General features: G+C 41.2%; 1 protein-coding gene across 1 annotated transcript in view; it reads left to right on the top strand.

Moving 5' to 3' along the window:
• Positions 1–23,977, top strand: part of ADGRL4 (adhesion G protein-coupled receptor L4) — a 160,057-nt gene that overhangs the window by 70,273 nt on the left and 65,807 nt on the right. Inside the window, exons 4-7 of the mRNA XM_063427971.1 lie at positions 4,689–4,835; positions 15,940–16,010; positions 17,237–17,416; positions 17,603–17,786. Coding sequence (XP_063284041.1) covers positions 4,689–4,835; positions 15,940–16,010; positions 17,237–17,416; positions 17,603–17,786 — 582 coding nt within the window. The remainder of the gene's footprint in view (positions 1–4,688; positions 4,836–15,939; positions 16,011–17,236; positions 17,417–17,602; positions 17,787–23,977) is intronic.

Genomic DNA, 23,977 nt, shown 5'->3' with positions numbered 1-23,977 from the left:
ACAGGACTGCTTCCAATTAGCATATCACTGCTCCTTCCTCCTCAGGACTGTCTCCATTCAGCCTATCACTGCTCCTTCCTCCTCAGGACTGCTTCCATTCAGCCTATCACTGCTCCTTCCTCCTCAGGACTGTCTCCATTCAGCCTATCATTGGTCCTTCCTCCTCAGGACTGCTTCCATTCAGCCTATCACTGCTCCTTTCTCCTCGGAACTGCCTTCTTTCAGCCCATCACTGCTCCTTCCTCTGTTGAATGCCCTCCATTCAGCCTATCACTGCTCCTTCCTCCTCAGGATTGCTTCCATTCAGCCTATCAATGCTTCTTCCTCTGCGGGACTTCCTCCAATCCCACCTATCACTGCTCCTTCCTTTGAGGGACTCCCTCCATTCAGCCTATCACTGATCCTTCCTCTGAGAGACTCCCTCCATTCAGCCCATCACTGCTTATTCCTTTGTCGGACTTCCTCCATTCAGCTCCTTCCTCTGTGGGACTCCCTCCATTCAGCCTATGACTGCTCCTTCCTCCTCCGGACTGCTTCCATTCAGCTAATCAATGCTTCTTCCTCTGCAGGACTTCCTCCAATCCCACCTATCACTGCTCCTTCCTTTGAGGGACTCCCTCCATTCAGCCTATCACTGCTCCTTCGGCAGTGTTATAAATGAGAGAAGACAAGGTGGCGAACGTGTCTGCATTGGTTAATGCAGCCTATATTTAGCCATTTCAATTTTTTATATTTAGTGAATAAACCCCAAAGTACTTAAAGGGACACTATAGGCACACAGACCACCTTGGCTCATTAAAGTGGTATAGGTGCAGTGTCCCTATCCCCCTTAGTCTTGCAATGTAAATCATGGCAGTTTTAGAGAAACTGCAACGATTACATTGCAGGACTAAGACTGCCTGTAGTGGCTGTCAATCAGGCAGCTACTAGAGGCACTTCTTGCATGATAGGTGACTTTTGGTCACCTAACTGACGTCGAACATCCTCACGCTCTGCATGAGGACATGCAGCGTCAGTTAAAACTTCATAAGTTAGCTCCCCCAGTCGGATGACGCTGAGCCCCAACCCAGCACTAGGATCGGGTAAGTACAGTAATTACTAGCATTAGCTTCATAGTACCATCACCAATATGTTAGTGACCAGGGTACTTGGTGCATTCAGCAGTGCCTTCATCTTTGCTTCTACTGTTCAGTGTCTCCTGTGAAATTACTTCTGAATTAAAAATGACCATGACATCGCTGTAAATCCACTATCCTGGCTTAGAAAAGAACTCTCATTCTGTTACAATCACGTGTACAATCACATACCATTTAGGAAAGTATTAGCACCATGAGACGAGATAAAGAGTACGATATACCAGAGCAATCAAAAGGGCATGCAGCAAAGCTGAGTTACACAAGAAAATGAATATTGAAAATGCATATTCTATTTTTCTGCTAATATATTGCACATCTATGTTAATAAGGTATCGATCATTACTCCATAATTATTATTATTATTATTATGTCTAAAGAACACCCAATTGTAACAATGCTGCTTGCGTGAACTGGCACACAATTCATGTTGCCACAGCCGTGACTTACAGTCAAAGGACCACTGAATCTTAGTCACCGTAAATTTGCATTTTTATGTTTTGTCTCACATTGTAATATGCAATTTGCCTATCAAATGAAAACAGGCAAATCCTTTATTCTATTGCTAGCAAATACAGTTTTTTTCTTTGTTCATGTCTCCAAAGTGACTTGTGAACTGATTACAGGCTGTACTTCATCCTCACAAACCGAAATCAATATTTAATTGACTTGAGAAACACGCAAAGCATTCTGATTTTTAAAACATCATACCATTTTTCTCTCGATGAGTTCACATTTAGAGAGGCATAGTTTTACTTCTTGCTAGAGCCAGAGGCAATTAAATTCACTAGATTTCATTTTCTTTATTCACACATAGAAAATAATTTCCTCTTACTGAACTGCAAGTAAAAATCCCAAAATGTAAAAAAATTTTTTTAAATCTGGTAAGAATTTTTTTGCACAGATTCAGAATCTATACAATGTGTTTTGGTTTTTTTGTTGTTGCTGATTATAATTCCGTGTGTCTCACAATATACACTGCTTCCTGATAGAGGAAGTATCTGCATTACTGGCATTCCTTTGGCTTATCCTGGAATCAGTTTAATTTTATTAGTCACAATGTAAAGAGCTAATCGCTGCTACAAAAATCACAACAAATGCAATAAGCTGTAGTTGTTCTGGTGACTATGGTGTCCCTTTAACATGTATAGCTTGGAGGAAAGACGAGACAGGGGGGATATGATAGAAACATTTAAATACAAAAAGAGAATCAACACAGAAAAGGAGGAGACTATATTTAAAAGAAGAAAAACTACCACAACAAGAGGACATAGTCTTAAATTAGAGGGGCAAAGGTTTAAAAATAATATCAGGAAGTATTACTTTACTGAGAGGATAGAGGGTGCATGGAATAACCTTCCAGCTGAAGTGGTAGAGATTGACACAGTAAAGGAGTTTAAGCATGCGTGGGATATGCATAAGGCTATCCTAACTATAAGATAAGGCCAGGGACTAATGAAAGTATTTAGACAATTGGGCAGACTAGATGGGCCGAAGGGTTCTTATCTGCCTTCACATTCTATGTTTCTATCCAATTAAGTAAGTATATATATATATATATATATATATATATATATGTGTGTGTGTGTTGGATGGCAAGGTGGTGGGGAATCATAGCCTTTGAGACAAGTTAGGTGTTCTCACTTACTAAGATTTGGATAGCAGGCCAGGTTTGTGATACACATAGGTGGGAGTCAAGCTAAGGGTTAAATACACCAAGCTCTAAGAAAAGCTATGGGTCAGATATCCAAAGATGTGACACAAGTTAGAGGTCAGATACTAAGAGATGTCAGGCAAGTAATGGGTCAAATGCACAGAGATGCATACTGAGAGATACAATGTAAGCCTGGGGTAATATATCCAGAAATCTAAGGCAAACTAGGGGTCAGATATTCCAAGCTTCAAAACAATCCAGATATAGAGATTAGACAGACAAGACGGGCAGAATGCATGCATGTCTGTCTGATTGCCAATCTTTATCTCTATAAACCTTGACAGGTCTATAGTCGCCATTTGGGCAGTCGGAATCCAGGACAAACCACCCCCATAACCTAACCCAATAATACTCAGACACTAAGTAGTATGGGGAAATTTGTCCACAGCTTTATTAACCAATAATTATAATAATAATAATAATAATAATAATAATAATAATATCGATAATAAATTAACAGGTAAACATGGGTCATTGCCCCCATACTCCGCCCCCTCGCATCCTGTTCCTTCGGCTACCATATAAAAGGCAATGACCCCCATATAATAACACATATATACATAATTATAACATACACCAACTTTATATCAAAGTGCCAACCACCATTAACCACGGCAGGGGTATACCCGGATACCCCTGCCCCACCAGGTTCTGAGCCACCTCCAGGACTCGAAACCTCTCAACCACCGATGACCACAATCTGTTTATTCCACCTCACGTTCATCCAGGGGAGCCTATTTCCTCTCCTTCAGCTCCCCGTCCCGCCGCTGTGAAAGAAACGGGTTAAATAAACACAAAACAAACAAAGGGAGGGTGGGTGGGACAAACTCGACCAGGTAGGAAGTTAGAATGACTCACCTAAAATGGCTGCTCATTTAAATAGCCAATCCCACTTACCCATAATTCCAACCCTCGCTTACTTCCTCCTAAGCCCGCCTCCTAACCCCTGTCAAGGCCTTTTTCCGCTTAGCTGCGCTCTAGCTACATGGGGCTACATTCTATAGAAACAAAATGTGCAATGTTATCTTACACATACATACATTTATCATCAATACAGATTTTAATATGAATATGTCTTACAGAAACTATTATTTTGCATTATAACAAGCACAATTTCAGAAAAGAAAATAACATGCCATTTAAGCTTTCTTTTTATATATTTTTTAAAATATTATAAGTGGTACAGAAAGGCATTGTTCCCAATGGTAATATAACTGTTTCTTTGTTTTTTTGTTTTTTTTTTAAATTAAGTACACCAATTTTAGCATTCTTTATAAAGAATAAACCTCATTGGACTTTCAAAGAACTCAACAGTTCTAGCCACAATTCCCCCGTTCCTAAATGTACTTGCAGCTAAACAAAAAGAAAAATCCTTTGTGGTTTTCTAGATGATTAACTGACCTATAAAACATTATTTTTCATTATTAAACTTATATCACCTTTCACACCAAAATATGTGCCTCTAACTCGATTATGCATGTACTCAATGATGTTGAGAATTTTAATTAAACATGTGAGTCTCTATGTAGAGACAATTCCCAGGTATCTCCAATTGTAGGGCACGGTGGGGTTACAAGCTGTATTCAGAGATATCCCTAATGTTTTATCCTAATGTTTTTATCCTCAAACTTTAGTTTAAGAAGTAGGGTTGATTTTTTTTTCTAATTTGGGTTCCATCAGCCAGACAAGAAACATGAAATGCTTGTCCAAAAAGATAAATATTCTGTTTTTCTGTTACATAATTGCAATTTTGATTTGTGCTACGAGACATTGTTCTTTAAGAAGAGGGTTTATATTCCAAAACTACTTTATTAAATTTCAATTTTGCATGGTGTTTGCAGATATAGATGAGTGTAATGAGAACAAGTGTGGGGACCACACAAAGTGCGAGAATACACCTGGAGGGTATAATTGTTCCTGCCTAGAAGGTTATCAGTCATCCTCAGGAAGATTGCAGTTTACGGCAGACGATGGGACGTTTTGTCAAGGTGAGAGATGATATAATGTTAGACAACTTTGTGCCATTTAATTACTGCAACAAAGATACAATGTAGAAGGCTCTTCTTTTTTTCTCGTTACAATTCATAAAGTTTTATTCAGATTAGAAATTATCAAATTTTCTACCAACATATGTAAATTTTTTTGACACTGGAGCGGAATGTGAATAATTTACCCTCCGGCAGTAACTTGGTAAAGAATAATTAATGTTAATTTGTAACCTTTTCATTGCCAGCAGTAACATTTCATATGAATCATAAAAGATTGTGTTACTTGTGCTTCAAGCCTTGTTCGAAAAAATAAAATAGAGGAAAGTGTTTCTTTTTCACGTTTTAGACTTTTGTATGTAAAAAGCGGACTATTATTTACATACATATTTATAACTATTATTGTCATTCATCAAAAATTGTGGTTTTATGAACTTATGCAGAAAGCAACAAGTAGAAATTGTCTAGTACAACAGCCACATTACTGTCTTTAAGACTTTCAAAAAAGTTAATTCTCCTCTGGTTTTAATCAAACATAAAATAAAATCAATAAACAAAGCAATAACACTTTTGATTAATAGTAAAACATGACAATAAATTTTAAAAAAATGACGAAAAATACCTTGACATAGAGAAAACAAAAATCACTACATACCAAACAAAAAATTCATTAAAAAAGCAGTATATGAAATACAAATATCTCCTCCTAACAGTGCATAAAAAATTGTCGAAAAAGAAATATACAATTACAATTTTTTTAAATGTTAAATAGTTTCAGTCTTTTTTAACTCAAACCAAACGGATGTTTAAAAGATGTGTCTATTTATAGAAAATTAGCCACTATTTTTACATTGTTTATTCTCAGTATGTTTGTAAGTGGAAATCCAATGTGCAACGTGAGATAAACTGGAGATGGAACTCTAATGGTTTTAAATTACATTAAAAAAAAAACAAGTCAACGACGCTCTAGTCTAAGTGCATAGTCTGAAAGGTTTGCACAGGTGTCAGCCAGGAAAAATATACGATAGTTGCAACAAAATATTACATAGTGCTAATATCATTCATAGAAAATGAATGAAACACATGGTTCATGGACCCAATCTTTTACCTCAAAGTGTAAGCACTTTTTAAAAGGTACTGAAACCCTTTTTTACCCACAATTTTTATGTTACCATGGAGATTCATTTTTAAACTATCACTAGAGATGTCCCGAACAGTTCGCCGGGAACTGTTCGCCGGCGAACATAGCTTGTTTGCGGTCGCCACGGCGGGCAAACATATGCGATGTTCGGTCCGCCCCCTATCGTCATCATTGAGTAAACTTTGACCCTGTACCTCACAGTCAGCAGACACATTCCAGCCAATCAGCAGCAGACCCCCCCTCCCAGACCCTCCCACCTCCATGACGAATAGGGGGCGGACCGAACATCGCATATGTTCGCCCGCCGCGGCGACCGCGAACAAGCTATGTTCGCCGGCGAACAGTTCCCGGCTAACTGTTTGGGACATCTCTAACTATCACTATAGATTTGAAACCTTTTCCTTGTTGTTTCGCACATTATATGTAAATGGTTTAAGTATTGTTTTGTTTTTTAGTAATTTATAATAATAAAAATGATAATTTAATAATTGCTATAACTTTAGGTTAGAGCATGTAATACTTCTTTTGCCCATCTTATTTTTCCTAAAGGGACACAATAGACACCCAAACCATTTCAGCTCATTGAAGTGATCTTAAGTGTCCCAGGTTCCTTAACAATGCAAAGCTAATTATTGCAGTTTTTAATAAACTGCAATAATTACCTTTAAAGGATTAACTCCACATCTTGTGGCTGTCTACCAAAAAGCCACTAGAAGGACTTCTGGGTCGTTAGGCAACTTTAGTCACTGTGCGGGGTCAGTGGCACCTCCAGAGCTGCTGTATCTCTCGTTCAGTGAGAACTTGCTGAAATTTCAATTCTGGACTGTCCTTATGGGTGAGATCAGTCTGATATGCCTTGGAAGAGGTTCTTTCTGTGATGGAGCAAGTGAGCAAAAACCTTTTTGAGACCTGAGCGGGGATTTATCGAAGGGCAAGTTCTTCTAAGTTTTTGTCCACTCTCATTATCTCATATTATTAGTAAAAAGATCTATATTTAATCAATGTATACTATATAAATATATATATTTTTTTATTGCTCCTCTTGTTGACTTGTCGATTGGTTACCTTTTCTTACTTGATCTGTGAACCAAATGGGGGTGGGAGCTCTTATCAGCATAGGTATGTACTTTGCAGCACACTGATTGCACCATTTTCAAGCCCTTTTCTAGTCTTCTGATTCAGTTTTCGAGTCAGTGTCAACATTCAACCAAAATTCAGATGTCCCACAAAATATTCTATTTTCGGAAAAAATGGTTCCAAATTTTCTCACTGTACATAAATCTTCCAGAAAATGATAGCAGTCATATTGGGGCTGTCCATCAGGCAGCCTGGAACCAGGGCCGGTGCTAGGATTTTTGACTACACAGGCGAAGATGCATTTTGACGCCCCCCCCCCCCCCCCCCGCACCCAAAAAACCCAATGCATCTTCACCTCTGTGTCTCGTAGCCCCCCTTTTGAATTTTACCCCCATTAGTGTTGCATATCCACTCTCTTACCCCTCTGGTCCCTTTGTGCCTTACACCCCCCTTTAGTGTGTCTCATACAACCCCTCTTATGTATTTCTTACTTCCCCGTCAGACACTTTCTATCTCTCTTTTTCTCCCATATAGACATAGACATAGATACAGGCAAAAATACATACATGCACAAATACACAAACATACAGACACACAACCATACAAGCACACAGACATAATTATTCAGGCACACAGTCACAAAGATATACAGACACACAGTCATAAAAGGCACACAATCAAACAAACACAGTCATACAATCTACACATTCAGGTACATTGTATTACAAACACAGACATACATTCATACAGACACAGGCACACACAAAAATACAGACACAGACATAAAGAAACATAGAGATTGGCATATAGAGACATACATACACAGTGATACAGAGACATACATACGCAGACAGTCATAAAGAGACATACAGACAAGGCATACAGAGACATACAAAGACAGACAAACAAAGAACCCTGCACACTGATACCGTGTAAATGCTCCGGCCATCCACAGTGGTAGTTGCTCCGACGTCAGGCAGACATCGCTGGATCCACCAGTAAAGTCTTCAAAAGGAATAAACGCAGGCAATACTCCAATAGTAAGGATGGTATATTTATTGATAGGTGACCAACCCCATAGAAAGTGTGATGTTTCGGCTCAGCAGAGCCTTAATAATGCAATAATGCTCTGCTTAGCCGAAACGTTGCACTTTCTTTGGGGTGGTTCACCTATCAATAAATATACCATTATTACTATTAGAGTGTTGCCTGCGTTTATTCCTTTTGAATACATACACAGATCATCATACAGAGACATACAGACTGTATGTCTCTGTATGACGGTCTGTGTATGTACACAGGATGGCTAAAAGATAGACCCCCATCTGTCGTGCAACTTTAACAATGCTTTGAAAGCTGGGGCTATACCGATTCCCCATGCTTGCAGGATTGTATTTAGCACGGAGCGTGTTTGACTGTAAGTATGTGTTGATATAGAGTATGTTTCTGTGAATGTAGGGGTGAGTTTGTATGTAGTGTTTGAGTTTGAATGCAAGCATGCATTTACGTGTAGTGTTGGGTTTTTGAATGCAGGTGTGTGTTTATATATAATTTTGGTGTCTGATACAGACGTGTGTTTGTATGTAGTGTTGACATTTGAATGCAGGGGTGTGTTTGTATGTAGTGTTGAAGTTTGCATGCAGGTGGTTATTTGTGTGTAGTGTTGGTGTTTGAATGTTGAGATGTATGCACATATACACATACACTGCCACACACGCACACACTGACACACATGCAGATACACATATACACAAACGGATACACATTCAGATAGACAGACACACATATACAGATACACACAAACACTGACAGACATACAGATAAACACACACTGACATACAGACACACTGACAGACATACAGATACACACATACACAATGATAGACATACAGTTACACACACAGACACACTGACAGACACACACACACACTGACAGACATGGATACACACAGACACACTGACAGACAGATATATACACACACAGACACACTGACAGACAGATATATACACACACAGACACACTGACAGACAGAACACACAAGACACTGACAGACAGAAACACACACAGATACACTGACAGACATACAGGCACACTGACAGACATACGCACACACACATACACACACAAAGACACACTGACAGACATATAGATACACACAGACACACTGACAGAAAGATATACACACACACACACAGACACACTGACAGACATACACACACGGACACTGACAGACAGAAACACACAAGACACTGACAGAAACACAGACAGACATACAGGCACACTGACAGACATATACACACACAAAGACACACTAACAGACAGACATACACAGACACACTGACAGACATATAGATACACACAGACAGATATATACACACACAGACACACTGACAGACATACACACACAAACATGCTGATCAAAATATACACTTTTCTAGCCATACACAGGAGGGTGGCTTACCTGGGATCTAGAGTGCTGGCTCAGGTAGTTGGGAGTTGGAGCTAGTCCTGCCCAGCCCCCCTCCTCTCTGCATTCTGCTCTCTGCAGTCTTCTTGGGAGGAAGTCCTCCCATGCTGAAATGAAGGTGGCCAGCGTTAGCTCCGCCCCTGCTGGGCGCGCTGTGTGCTACAGAGGGAGCAGGGATATGACGTGTTCATATCCCCGCCCCCTCCACACAGTCCGCGGCACTGTAGGGAAGAAGGCTGATTTGTGGGGATGATGCTGCCGCTCGGCCACGCTTCAAGAAGTGACCGGCAGGAAAGGGACGCTGTGCGCTTCCCTCCTGCCGGTCACCCCGACATTTGCGCCCCCGGGCCGGTGCGCCCTAAGGCGGCCGCCTGTGCCGCCTTATGGACGCGCCGGCCCTGCCTGGAACATATTGTGCCAATTTTATCCTTATTGTGTTTGTGTATGTTTGTCACAGCAGGGAACTGACCTGTGTGTCAGGAAAGCCAGGAGTCATGCATGCGCAGTCAGGGACTCTGCTCTCTCTCCAGAGAGGAAAGAAAGTCTTCCTTAATGTGCATGCGTCATGTTTATGATGCATGTACAAACGCGTCAACATTTTACACTGGCAACCTGGGAAATGTGTATTCCAGATAACCTGATTCACAACCTTTATGGGATTCTTAAAGTGGCTGCAATTTTCACAAATCATTGATGCTATAACCCATTCTATGAGAGTGGGCTCGTATTGCTTTAAGCACCATGCCCTTTGCAATCATGTAAATTCCTTAAGGTGCTTACACTAACACTGTTAGTGTACCAATAGTCACTTTATACAATTATCTGGCAAAGAATCATGAGTGTATTGTCAAGTAAATGTGGTGTAAATTAGAATTATCACTGTAGAAGCCAATTGACTTTTTACGGGGCTGTTTCACAAGCTGGTGGTGGTCCCACATCTAACATTGGGGGTGAGTGGATTGGCTCCCACAGCAGCACAGGTGTTTTTGTAATTTCCTTTTTTTATTGTCATATGCAGGGCTTAAAGTTTTAGTACCACAGATTAGGTAGAGGAATCCTTCTTGGTCACCCGAAAAATAAGTAATGTATTCACAATCTGTATATACCGGTAATCTGTTCTGGGAATAAAGTAAATAAATAAAATAATTAATCACATAGTACACGTTTCCATTTAGGGGATTTAAAATGCGTAATACTTTGTTAGACTTAACTGAATTGGCAGCTGATTAATCATATTTATTCTTGTGCATATTAAGAGTTCACATTTTATTGACCTTGGAAGAATTAAAGTTTTTCGTTGATCGTTTTCAGAGATTAAACCTGGTATTTGCAATCCTTAACTCTGTCATTTCAACCAAACCCGGTCTATAATCTTGCAAATCAATTAACCTGCCCAGTGATTTAGATGTTTATAAATTTAAAAATAATTATGAATGATTTCTCTATGCAATTATATCAATGTGACGTAATCATTTGGAATTCCTTTTCCATTTCATCATGTAGATTCAATAGGCACTGTAAATAGTTGTGCCGCTGTTGAAACCAGTTACACTCAGATATCAGTTTAAAGATCTGTGATATTTACTATCACACATAGCAGATTGGTTTTCAAGTATAACTACTTTATACTACTTTAGTACTATACGTACTAAAAAAGCGTGACGATAAACAGCAGGCATAAGCATGTCAATTATAACTACAAACATTGGCACATCATCACTGTTTACAGCTATGAAGAGTAAAAACAGTAAATGTAAACACGAAAAAGTCAGACCCTAATCAGGTCTATATATCTTTAAAGTACATCAAAAAATAATAAATAAATAATACCAGGAGAGAACCAGTCTCTACTCTATCTCCACCCCGGAGCTGTTGGATGCAGAGTGATATATTGATAGAGTCCACCAAATGCCTAGTTTACTAGGCCATTTTATAAAATATATAGCCATGTTAAACGACCTAGGATATGCCCATTCTCATGGACCCTGTATAAAATGCATGGCCCCCATCAACAGTCCAACAGATGCCCAGGCCTCCTCTGCTTTGAGTGTTCACAATACATGGAACCCTCCAACCACTTAATGCTCTGGATTAATGGATATTTGGTTGACAGAAAACAGAATAGAAGATATCCCATCAAGACATGGACAATGAGTATGAAATATTACTATTAATTAGTATGAAAGGAATAGGTATGGACATAATTAGAGGGGTGGGGGTAGCTAGGGGTAACCATTGTTTCTGTAATGCGTGAGTTTATCCCTCCTGGTATTATGAGGGCTATGATTTGTATACAGGACCCAGGAGGCATCTCTGGGACCCTTCATGCAGGCTGTACCTTTTATAAGGGGCATCGCCATCTCTTGCACTCTTTTAATAAATTACTAAAGAGTGGAAAGAAAGTCACACACCCTCATCAGTTTTTATTTATTTCTATTTTAACTATTAAAAGAGTATCGCCTCTGCCATGATAAACGAGAGAAATGAAAATCACAGGCTCAGTTGCTCATCATCATGTGTAACTTCCATTGCATTCACGTTCAGTGAGAACAGCATATTGTGTTGTCCTACGCTGTGGCATTGAAGGGTTGATTTTAGTGATGGAACTCACAAACCTGGTTTTACTTGGCATAGCATTTATGCCATAAAAGGCCATGAATCTGCCACGTCATATAGTGAATATCAAATGGAGTTGTGTCTCTACTGTTTCCTATGAAGCGATTCCATTCTGGATGAAAGCCTAATGACTGGCGTTTGTGGCGATTCAGTAAATACGATCTTTGTATATAAGTCATATTGCTGTTGTCAAGAGGAGATCAAACTTAGAAGAATATTGTAGTTTTTTTAAATCTCTTGAAACAGGTAAGGTTAAAAACAAGTTTACTAGGCCATTTTATAAAATATATGGCCATGTTAAACGACCTAGGACAGGGAGCAACCTTTTAGCAGCACTGTGCCGATATAGGATTGTGATGTCCTGCAGCGTGCCGGTCCTATTTTTTTTATAAATCGAGGTGTGTATGCTGCCGTATTCTGCTTGTGTTATTTTTACTGTAATTGCTTTGTATCGTTGTATTTGTGCGTATATATGCAGAGCTGTCTTTAATAATGACTGGACCCTGGGCAAAGCATTTGCTTAGGGCCCCCTGGACCCTGTCCCCCCTTCCCAGGCATGCAATCACGTCCTCCACCTCAACACAGTGGCGGACCTAAAGTAGAGAGGTGCAAGAATTCTTGGCGGTCTCTCTGTTGCACGGGTGATTAAAAGGTAGATCCCCATCTGTCGTGCAACTCCAGAAATGCATTGACAGCTGGGGCTCTATCATTTACTCATGTTTGCAGGTCTGTATTTAGCACTAAGCAGTTTTTGTGTGTTTTTGTGGAATATGTTTGTATGTGGTGTTGGCGTGATTGCAAGCACACACACACACACACACAGATATACTGACACACACAGAGACATACTGACACACACAGACATGCTGTCATACAAACATACTGACACACACACACAGATATACTGACACAGATATACTGACACACACAAAGACATACTGACACACAGACATGCTGACACACAGACATGCTGACACACAAAGACATACTGACACACAAACATACTGACACACACAGATATGACACACACACAAACATACTGACACACACACACTGACAGACATACTGACACAGACATACACTTTAAAACCCACCCTCCAGTTTCCTACCTTTCCTGCTGGTGGCTGAAGGTGCTGGGAGTTGGGGTCTAGAGCTCTTGGCCAGCCCCCCTCCAATCTGCCTACTTTTCTTTCCTGCGCGCTCCTCTCTTTGTGGGAGGAAGTGATGCGTGGCCGTCACTTCCTCCCAGCCTGCTGCCGAAAAGCAAGGGCCCGCTTGCGCTGTTAAAGCACCTCAACGTGTGACTGGGTCCCTGCTGACAGAAGCCCAGCGGGTGGTCCTTTGTGCATGGGCCACCTGGTGGGGCTCCTTAGTGTGCAGATTACCAGCCAGAGGGTTAGAAATAGTTGAGGCCAGCAGGGCTCACGGTGCAGCTGCCCAGTTTGCCCCGCGTTAAAGAAGGCCCTGCGTATATGAGCTATTATATTGTTTATGTTCATGAGTAGTTTATGGTATTGTGTATGATACATATGAATGTAAGCTGTGTATGGGTGCTGCTTGTGGAATTGTGTGTGTGTGGATGGATATGTCAAAGTGTGTGTTTGGTAGTGTGTGGAGGCTGTTTGGGGTATTGCATGTGGGGTTGTGTGCATGTATGTGGATTGTTAGGGGTGTTTCGTTTGTGCGGATTGTGTGTATGTTTGTGTTTGGGCTGTCCGTATTATTTGTATGAGGGGAGGGTTATTCTGCATTTCTGTATATATCTAGCAGTGTGGGTGGCTTCCCTGGGTTCCAGTGGGGACTAGTCCGGCCAGGTACATGTCAAGGACAGGAGCTGCAACAGCAACTGCAAGCTGCTCTACTACAGTGTGGCTTCCTATTCACAAGTGCTGGGAGGAAGTGATCTGAGATCACTACCTCTACGTGCTGCAATGCATAAATTGAGGATTGTCCTTCACCACCTTTTCGGATTAGCAGATATCTGAAGTTTTACTGGGACTCCTGATAGGCCAGAGCCTGTTTGGCTCTAGCAGCCTTGAGTGCCGTGCAAAGACACCTCGAGTGCCGTGCATGGCACTAGTGCCGTGGGTTGCCTACCCCTGACCTAGGATATGCCTATTCTCATGGACACTGTATAAAATGCATGGCCCCCATCAACAGTCCAACAAATGCCCAGGTCTCCTCTGCTTTGAGTGTTCACAATACATGGAACCCTCCAACCACTTAGGTTAGAAGGTGAAAATTGCTTTTTTTTTCAAATGTGCATTTGATATTTTTTTATTGGTTTTGTCACATTGATGCTCTGGATTAATGGATATTTGGTTGACAGGAAACAGAATAGAAGATATCCCATCAAGACATGGACAATGAATATGAAATATTACTATTAATTAGTATGAAAGGAATAGGTATGGACATAATTAGAGGGGTGGGGGTAGCTAGGGGTAACTATTGTTTCTGTAATGCGTGAGTTTATCCCTACTGGTATTATGAGGGCTATGATTTGTATACAGGACCCAGGAGGCATCTCTGGGACCCTTTATGCAGGCTGTACCTTTTATAAGGGGCATCACCATCTCTTGCACTCTTTTAATAAATTACTAAAGAGTGGAACGAAAGTCACACACCCTCATCAGTTTTTATTTATTTCTATTTTAACTACTAAAAGAGTATCGCCTCTGCCATGATAAACGAGAGAAATGAAAATCACAGGCTCAGTTGCTCATCATCATGTGCAACTTCCATTGCATTCACGTTCAGTGAGAACAGCATATTGTGTTGTCCTACGCTGTGGCATTGAAGGGTTGATTTTAGTGATGGAACTCACAAACCTGGTTTTACTGGGCATAGCATTTATGCCATAAAAGGCCATGAATCTGCCACGTCATATAGTGAATATCAAATGGAGTTGTGTCTCTACTGTTTCCTATGAAGCGATTCCATTCTGGATGAAAGCCTAATGACTGGCGTTTGTGGCGATTCAGTGAATACGATCTTTGTATATAAGTCATATTGCTGTTGTCAAGAGGAGATAAAACTTAGAAGAATATTGTAGTTTTTTTAAATCTCTTGAAACAGGTAAGGTTAAAAACAATGGGTTAATTTTGGCATCAAATTTCAATTTAGTTTTAGTTATAGTCTTTTGACAAAAAAATTTTTTTTTTAGTTTTAGTCGTATTTTAGTCATCTGATTTGTCTTCGTTTTAGTCGACCAAATCTCCAGTCAATTTTAGTCGTCTAAATCTCCAGTAGATTTTATTTCACTAAATTTCCAGTAGATATTAGTCAACACAACTAAAATCTAATGGGTTTAGTTAAAGCCCCTATCTGTCTCTTTTGCCCTTTTCCCAGCCCCTCAGTGTCTCTTTGTATCCTTTAAGCCCCTCTAGGTGTCTCTCTCCCAAGCCCTGGTCTGTCTCTTATGCCCCTTCCACAGCCTGTCTGTACAGTGTTAATTTTGGTGGAAATGTTCAATTTAGTTTTAGACATAGTCTTTTTACTAAAAATCTGTTAGTTTTAGTCGTATTTTAGTCATCTGAATTGTTTTAGTTTTAATCTAGTTTTAGTCGACTAAATCTCAAAAATTTGAGTCAACTAAAATTTTCCTAAAATTGTTAGACAGAATGAACAATGCCTTAACCTTGGTTACTCCTATTTATAGTTAGATATAACTGACTGTGAAAATTGGAAGCAGATTTATTCTTTTTGCTACAATGCAATGGTACATTTGTACATAGCTTACATTGTTTAATCAATTATTCAGCTCATATAGCAATTTAACATGCATGTTTTTACCCTTCTGCAGAAAACCTAAAGATTAAATGTCATTTGGACGATCATTGCATTGCTGCAGATATTAATCAAACCTTAAGTAAAGTAAGTAGAATTCGGAGAAGTGAATATTACCCGCTGCCGTTTTTATTGTATTTATACTTAATTAGGATGTTGTATTTGCATGTTTTTGAGATATCTTTGAACATTTTCTGCAAAGTTCATTTGAAATGCCAGCAGCAATAACCATGTACACAAATTTAGCATAAACAAAAAATACTAATTATCCAGTAAAGGTCGTGCTGAACTAAATTTTCTACTGACTAGTTCACTGCTGAAACAGTCATCTTGGGGGGGAAAAAATATGCAAAAACGCGTTGGCTGCCAAGTTGCCATTATAACTCACTCACACTACCTGGGTTTGTTTACAATTGAGCACAGAATGAAAAATCCCTGACTTTTTTGAGTATGGTAAGGATCAGGTGGCTGTTAACAAAAACCACAACTTATACCCAAAGATGAGCCGTATTGTTTGTTAATTGCACTACTTCTCGTGACAAAATTGAAGTGATTTCACCATTTTACCAAAATAATATCTGCCCACATGTCAAAGAGGGTTTTTATACTAATATAGTTATTATTGTGACCTTTAATGTCCTTCAATGATAAATCTCTGAATTTCTTTTTTATACCATTAATTCCATTAATTGGACCTCAAAATGAGGGGACTGTAATAATTGCCTCCAGTCTCAAAGAATATTCAAACTATCTTACATTCAAAATCCAAAGAATCAGTAGTCCTTCATGGACAACGTCAACCTGATAGTCTTTTAACTATTATATGTGTCCTTTAAAGGGACACTATAGTCACCAGAACAACCAAAAGATTTAGCTATTTTCATGGAGGCATGAGGGGTCCAGGGGGGCTAGATGGTGGTTTTAACACTATAGGGTCAGGAATACATGTTTGTGTTCCTGACCCGGTAGCGATCCTTTAAGGCACCACTACTCCCAGTGGAAAAATACCCAACACAAGAATTATTTCCTTTTTTTATTCAGTTTTGGTTGAGTGAAAAACAATTTTTCTAAAAACAACAAACACCTGATGAGAAAGTGTTACGTTTTCAAGTCTCTTCCAAATAGAGAGGCACTTAATGGTTTAAATACCCATCTGCAATTTTTATTAACTATTTTTTAGTAAAGATAAAGTAAAGAGTAATAAAATAAGTGTTTAGAACATTTTGTGTAATTGTGAAAATTGAATTTACTGCGACTCATTTCCTTTGCTTCTATAAGTTATGGAATTGAAATATCCCATTTCTCTAATTTAGGTCAGCAACATTAAAGAGCCTATTGCCATTCTAAAGGAAATACAGAAAAGTACCATGAGAGATCTATTGCCAGTAGACGTGATTTCATACATCGAGGCGCTTACTGCATCCTATCCATTGCTAAGTACCCTGAATAACACGGGGCCGAACAAAGAGAAAGTCACTAATACTACCATTACAGTAAGTGATTTGACTTTTTTTAGTTTTGTTTAACCCCTTAAGGACACATGACATGTGTGACATGTCATGATTCCCTTTTATTCCAGAAATTTGGTCCTTAAGGGGTTAAAGAATGAAAAGCAAAATGTAAATGTATAATATCAATGTATAACGTAATTAACCTTTTTTTTCCCCACATATTGCCAGACTTTTGTTAATACAGTGAACAATTTTGTAGAAAAAGATAAAATTACAGTTTGGAGAAACCTTACGGAGGCTAACAGAATAAAAAGCATGACAAAGCTCCTTCATACAATGGAACAGGCGGCCCTAGACTTGTCACAGAACTTGAAAAAAAACACGCAGTTTGATGTCAATGCAAGCGATGTGGGTAAGGAAATAATGGAGTTGTAGTGTTCTTTTTATATTTTCAAGTGACTATAGTAGTGCTTTTTTTTTTACCACGGGCTCTGCTAATGATACATGTTTTGTAATGTACATTATGTTTGTACACCCTTCTCAGGTAGCTGCTACTAAGGTCCACTTTTATGCTTCTCTGACTTCAACTTAAATTGTCATCTGAGCATCTTCTACTGAAGTGCAGTTCAGAAGCCACGAATAGCAGAGATAGATAGACAGACAGACAGACAGACAGACAGACATGCAGGCAGACATACAGACAGACAGAGACATGCAGGCAGACAGACAGACAGACAGAGACATGCAGGCAAGCAGGCAGACAGACAGACAGAGACATGCAGACAGACAGACAGACAGAAACTGTAGATAGATAGATACTGTAGATAGATCGATACTGTAGATAGATAAATAGACAGACAGACAGACAGACATGCAGACAGACAGACATGCAGGCAAACAGAAACTGTAGATAGATAGATAGATAGACAGACAGACAGACAGATAGATAGACAGACATGCAGACAGACAGACATGCAGGAAAACAGACAGACACACAAAAAATGTAGATAGATAGATAGATAGGCCGACAGACAGACATGCAGGCAAACAGACAGACAGACATGCAGGCAAACAGACAGACAGACAGGCAGACAAAACTGTAGATAGATAGATAGATAGATAGATAACAACACATCAGTCTTTAATAAACTCCCATTTTTAGAAGGCCTGATTGAGTGTTACCATGTTAACAGATGACAACACAATGTAGATGCTGTAAGCATTTAACCTCACTTCATCACCTTCTTCCCTCAAGTACCGAACCAGGGCTGATAAGAAGAAAAAAATAACATATTGGGAAATAACACAATGTATGATATAGAGACGTAATGTGAAGCCAAGAGAGAAAGCAGCTGGTTGTGAAATGAATGTTTAAATCCTGGCACTGTCTGTAGCATGTGTAACCTTTCTACAGAAAAAGACAGCAAGCTTCTTCTTTGCAATTCACATACACAAATGGAAAAAACGGCATATATACAGTAACGCGAGTCAGGTTCAGAGAAAATGTTCTAGACTGGTATAATCAGCAGGAATATTAAGCTGCCTTCTATAGAATTAAATCTTAAATCTAACGATACAATAAAAAACTGGAAGGTTATACTGATAAGTCATATTCCTCATCCTTACACATGGACACAGTGTGAATTATTCTTCTAAATTGCATGGTTATAAACCAATCACTAGAAAATTAATAATACCTAACCATATATTTTATGACAATCATATTCCTCAATCTCTGTTAACCATTAATTACAATTTCCAGGTTTTTATTGTTGTCCATTTTTTTTACCGTTTTCTTTTTTTTTTTTACAACTTTTTTTTTACTTTGTAACTGTTCCGTCACTTACTCTTGTCAATTCCTGAGATCAATTAGGTAAAGTCTCCTTTCAGGTCAATATGACAACCACTAGAGACCCTTTTGTAAACTAGCAGAGTAAAGCTCTGCTATTTTGGTCAGATGGTCTCAGGGGACCATCTGATTGGCACAGAGTGATGTTTTGCCATGCATGCACACTCGCCTTCCAATTGTTTCCTATGGGATTGGCTGAGGTCATTAACATTAATGATCTCAGCCAAAGAAACAGAGCTTGAGCGGAGAGACTGACACGGCGATCGAAAAAAAGGTAAGTAAAGCACAATTTTTAACCCTGGTAGTGCTGGCCCGGTCATCTAAACAGCAACAAGGGTACTATAACATTAAGAATACATATTTGTACTCCTGTATTTATAACGCTGTAGTGTTCCTAGTGTTTTCACTGGCACTGGTTGTGCGCGTCATGACAGATACACTGTAATACCCCAACTGCTGCAACTTTACCCCATCCCACAATATCTATAGTTCATGAGTTTTCCCCTGTCCTCTGGGTTCTGACGTAACCTACTCAACATTAACAGCTATATATACTCCATCTCATGTAATGAAATCTGCTCCCACCTTGATGCTTAGCACAGGAGGTGTCCTATAGTTGCATATTTTGGCTCGGACATTTAAGTGTCAGTTTCATAAATGAGTTTATTTTTGTGGTTTAATGTAGTTGTAAGGGTTGATCCGTGCAAGGCTGTAATCTGGTCCAGTGATCAACTTGAAGCTATCATTATCTTCAGAGATTTATTTTCAGTTAGCGGGTGACCAGAAGCTCGAAGGAGTCACGTTATGATGTTAAACCTGCACAAAACATTAACTATTTTAATGTTCTGCTTTACATCAGTGTTTTTCATCAGCAGCTTCATTTGGCCACATGAACTCACTGCTGATCATGCTAAAAAAACAGTTTTAATCTCTTTTTTATTTTATTGGAAGAAATTGAGATTTTGTGATGTAGAATCGGATCACCTGCTGAGATCCTAAAGCATACCTATTTGCTGCCCGTTTAGCACAACTATTTGGTGCAATTTTCTGAAAACGTGATTTACCAAATAAAACAGAAGGGAAGAATATGAAGTATTTGTACTCCGTGACAATGCCTTTTACTCTGTGGAGCCTTACACTTTAAGTTTTCCATTAAACATGGTTTTAATATATACAAACCTCTCCAAATTTCATCTCTGTTTATCCTTTTCTATATCTATTCATTTAATATCATGCACACATTATATATACAATGAATTATTATTTAGGCACAAAACTGGATATATTTTTTAAATATTTAAAACTGGTGGGACATTTTATTTTTGTTCAAATACATTCTGCAAAAGAATGAAGCTTGACCCACATGGTTGCATTATGGGAGAGCTGGAGAGAGCATACTGCTCAGTGAGTGTGAGTTACAGGAGAGCATACTGCTCAGTGAGTGTGAGTTACAGGAGAGTTGGGGAGAGCATATTGCTCAGTGAGTGTGGGTGTTATAGGAGAGCATACTGCTCTGTTAGTGTGGGTTATAGGAGAGCAGATTGCTCAGTGAGTGTGGGTTATAGGAGAGCATACTGCTCAGTGAGTGTGGGTTATAGGAGAGCATACTGCTCAGTGAGTGTGGGTTATAGGAGAGCATACTGCTCAGTGAGTGTAGGTTATAGGAGAGCATACTGCTCAGTGAGTGTGGGTTATAGGAGAGCATACTGCTCAGTGAGTGTGGGTTATAGGAGAGCATACTGCTCAGTGAGTGTAGGTTATAGGAGAGCATACTGCTCAGTGAGTGTAGGTTATAGGAGAGCATACTGCTCAGTGAGTGTGGGTTATAGGAGAGCATACTGCTCTGTTAGTGTGGGTTATAGGAGAGCAGATTGCTCAGTGAGTGTAGGTTATAGGAGAGCATACTGCTCAGTGAGTGTGGGTTATAGGAGAGCATACTGCTCAGTGAGTGTGGGTTATAGGAGAGCATACTGCTCAGTGAGTGTGGGTTATAGGAGAGCATGCTGCTCAGTGAGTGTGAGTTACAGGAGAGTTGGGGAGAGCATATTGCTCTGTGAGTGTGGGTTATAGGAGAGCATACTGCTCTGTGAGTGTGGGTTATAGGAGAGCATACTGCTCAGTGAGTGTAGGTTATAGGAGAGCATATTGCTCTGTGAGTGTGGGTTATAGGAGAGCAGTGGCGTACATACCAGGGTCGCAGGGGTCGCGGCTGCGACCGGCCCCGGCCCACCAGGGGGCCCGGCCGCCCCTGCGACCCTGTATGTACCCACAGGGCCAGCCTCTTCTCCTGGGGGCCCCAGGAGCCGGCCACCTCAGGGCCCCCCGAGGCTGGCCCTTCTGTCACCCCACGGCCGGTCAGGCTGGCGCGCGAGGGAGCTTCCGCTTCAGCTCCCTCGCGCACCGCACTGATACCGGAGCCGGAAGATGACGTCATCTTCCGGCGCCGGCATCCCTACTCGGCGCGCGAGGGAGCTGAAGAGGAAGCACTCAGGGGGAGTGCTCCCTCGCGCGCCAGCCTGACCGGCCGCCCAGGAGCCCAGCAGCACCACTGGACCCCAGGGAATTCCCTCAGCACTCCAAAAGGTAAGGAGGCTGGGGGGATTAAAAAAAAAAAACTTGTGTGTGTGTTAGTGTGTGTGTGAGTGAGTGTTAGTGTGTGTGTGTGTGTGAGTGAGTGTTAGTGTGTGTGTGTGTGAGTGTTAGAGTGTGTGTGTGTGTGTGTGTGTGTGTGAGTTAGTGTGTGTGTGTGTGTGAGTTAGTGTGTGTGTGAGTGTTAGAGTGTGTGTGAGTTAGTGTGTGTGAGAGTTAGTGTGTGTGTGTGTGAGTGTTAGTGTAAGTGTGTGTGAGTGTTAGTGTGTGTGTGAGTGAGTGTAAGTGTGTGTGTGTGTGTGTGTGTGTGAGTGAGTGTAAGTGTGTGTGTGAGTGTTAGTGTGTGTGTCTGAGTGTTAGTGTGTGTGTGTGTCTGCTAGTGAGTGTCAGTGAGTGTGTCTGTTGAGTGTGTGTCTGCTAGTGAGTGTCGGTGAGTGTGTTACTATGTGTGTCTGGTACTGAGTGTGTTTGTGTGTGTGTGTTAGTATGTCTGTTAGTGAATGTGTGTTTGTCAGTGAGAGTGTATGTTTTGTAAGTGAGTGTGTATGTATGTCTGCCGCTGAATGTGTCTCGGTCAGTAAATGTGTGTGTCTGTTAGCTAGTGTGTATGCGTTTGTTCGTGAGAGTGTGTGTGTCTTCAGCACTTACCTTTCTCCAGCGCCGGACTCCCATGGCGCTGGGGATCCCTCCGCCTCTCAGCTCTGAATGCGCATGCGCGGCAAGAGCCGCGCACGCATTTAAACCGCCCATAGGAAAGCATTACTCAATGCTTTCCTATGGACATTCAGTGTCTTAGAATCGCAGAAGCGCCTCTAGCGGCTGTCAGTGGGACAGCCGCTAGAGGCTGGATTAACCCTCAGTGAAACATAGCAGTTTCTCTGAAACTGCTATGCTTTCAGCTGCAGGGTTAAAACTAGAGGGACCTGACACCCAGACCACATCATTGAGCTGATGTTATCTGGGTGTCTGTAGTAGTCCTTTAAGTGTGTGTGCATCTGCATGCACTTGCGTACATACCGCGGTCGCAGGGGTCGCAGCCCTGCAACCCCTGCGACCAGGTGCCCGCCGCCATGTGTTGCTGCCCCGGCCCGCGGGAGGGGGGGGGGCACAGATAAATTTTCGCACCGGGGCCCCATGGGTCATGTGTACGCCACTGTAGGAGAGCATACTGCTCAGTGAGTGTGGGTTAAAGGAGAGCATACTGCTCAGTGAGTGTAGGTTATAGGAGAGCATATTGCTCAGTGAGTGTGGGTTATAGGAGAGCATATTGCTCAGTGAGTGTGGGTTATAGGAGAGCATACTGCTCAGTGAGTGTGGGTTATAGGAGAGCATACTGCTCAGTGAGTGTAGGTTATAGGAGAGCATACGGCTCTGTGAGTGTGGGTTATAGGAGAGCATACTGCTCAGTGAGTGTAGGTTATAGGAGAGCATATTGCTCAGTGAGTGTGGGTTATAGGAGAGCATACTGCTCAGTGAGTGTGGGTTATAGGAGAGCATACGGCTCTGTGAGTGTGGGTTATAGGAGAGCATACTGCTCAGTGAGTGTAGGTTATAGGAGAGCATATTGCTCAGTGAGTGTGGGTTATAGGAGAGCATACTGCTCAGTGAGTGTGGGTTATAGGAGAGCATACTGCTCAGTGAGTGTGGGTTATAGGAGAGCATACTGCTCAGTGAGTGTGGGTTATAGGAGAGCATGCTGCTCAGTGAGTGTGAGTTACAGGAGAGTTGGGGAGAGCATATTGCTCAGTGAGTGTGGGTTATAGGAGAGCATACTGCTCTGTGAGTGTGGGTTATAGGAGAGCATACTGCTCAGTGAGTGTAGGTTATAGGAGAGCATATTGCTCTGTGAGTGTGGGTTATAGGAGAGCAGTGGCGTACATACCAGGGTCGCAGGGGTCGCGGCTGCGACCGGCCCCGGCCCACCAGGGGGCCCGGCCGCCCCTGCGACCCTGTATGTACCCACAGGGCCAGCCTCTTCTCCTGGGGGCCCCAGGAGCCGGCCACCTCAGGGCCCCCCGAGGCTGGCCCTTCTGTCACCCCACGGCCGGTCAGGCTGGCGCGCGAGGGAGCTTCCGCTTCAGCTCCCTCGCGCACCGCACTGATACCGGAGCCGGAAGATGACGTCATCTTCCGGCGCCGGCATCCCTACTCGGCGCGCGAGGGAG

Source organism: Pelobates fuscus, chromosome 7 (genome assembly GCF_036172605.1).
Source record: "Pelobates fuscus isolate aPelFus1 chromosome 7, aPelFus1.pri, whole genome shotgun sequence".
NCBI lineage: Eukaryota > Metazoa > Chordata > Amphibia > Anura > Pelobatidae > Pelobates > Pelobates fuscus.
The sequence above is the reverse complement of the archived record's forward strand: the minus strand, read 5'-3'. Positions and strand labels throughout refer to the sequence as shown.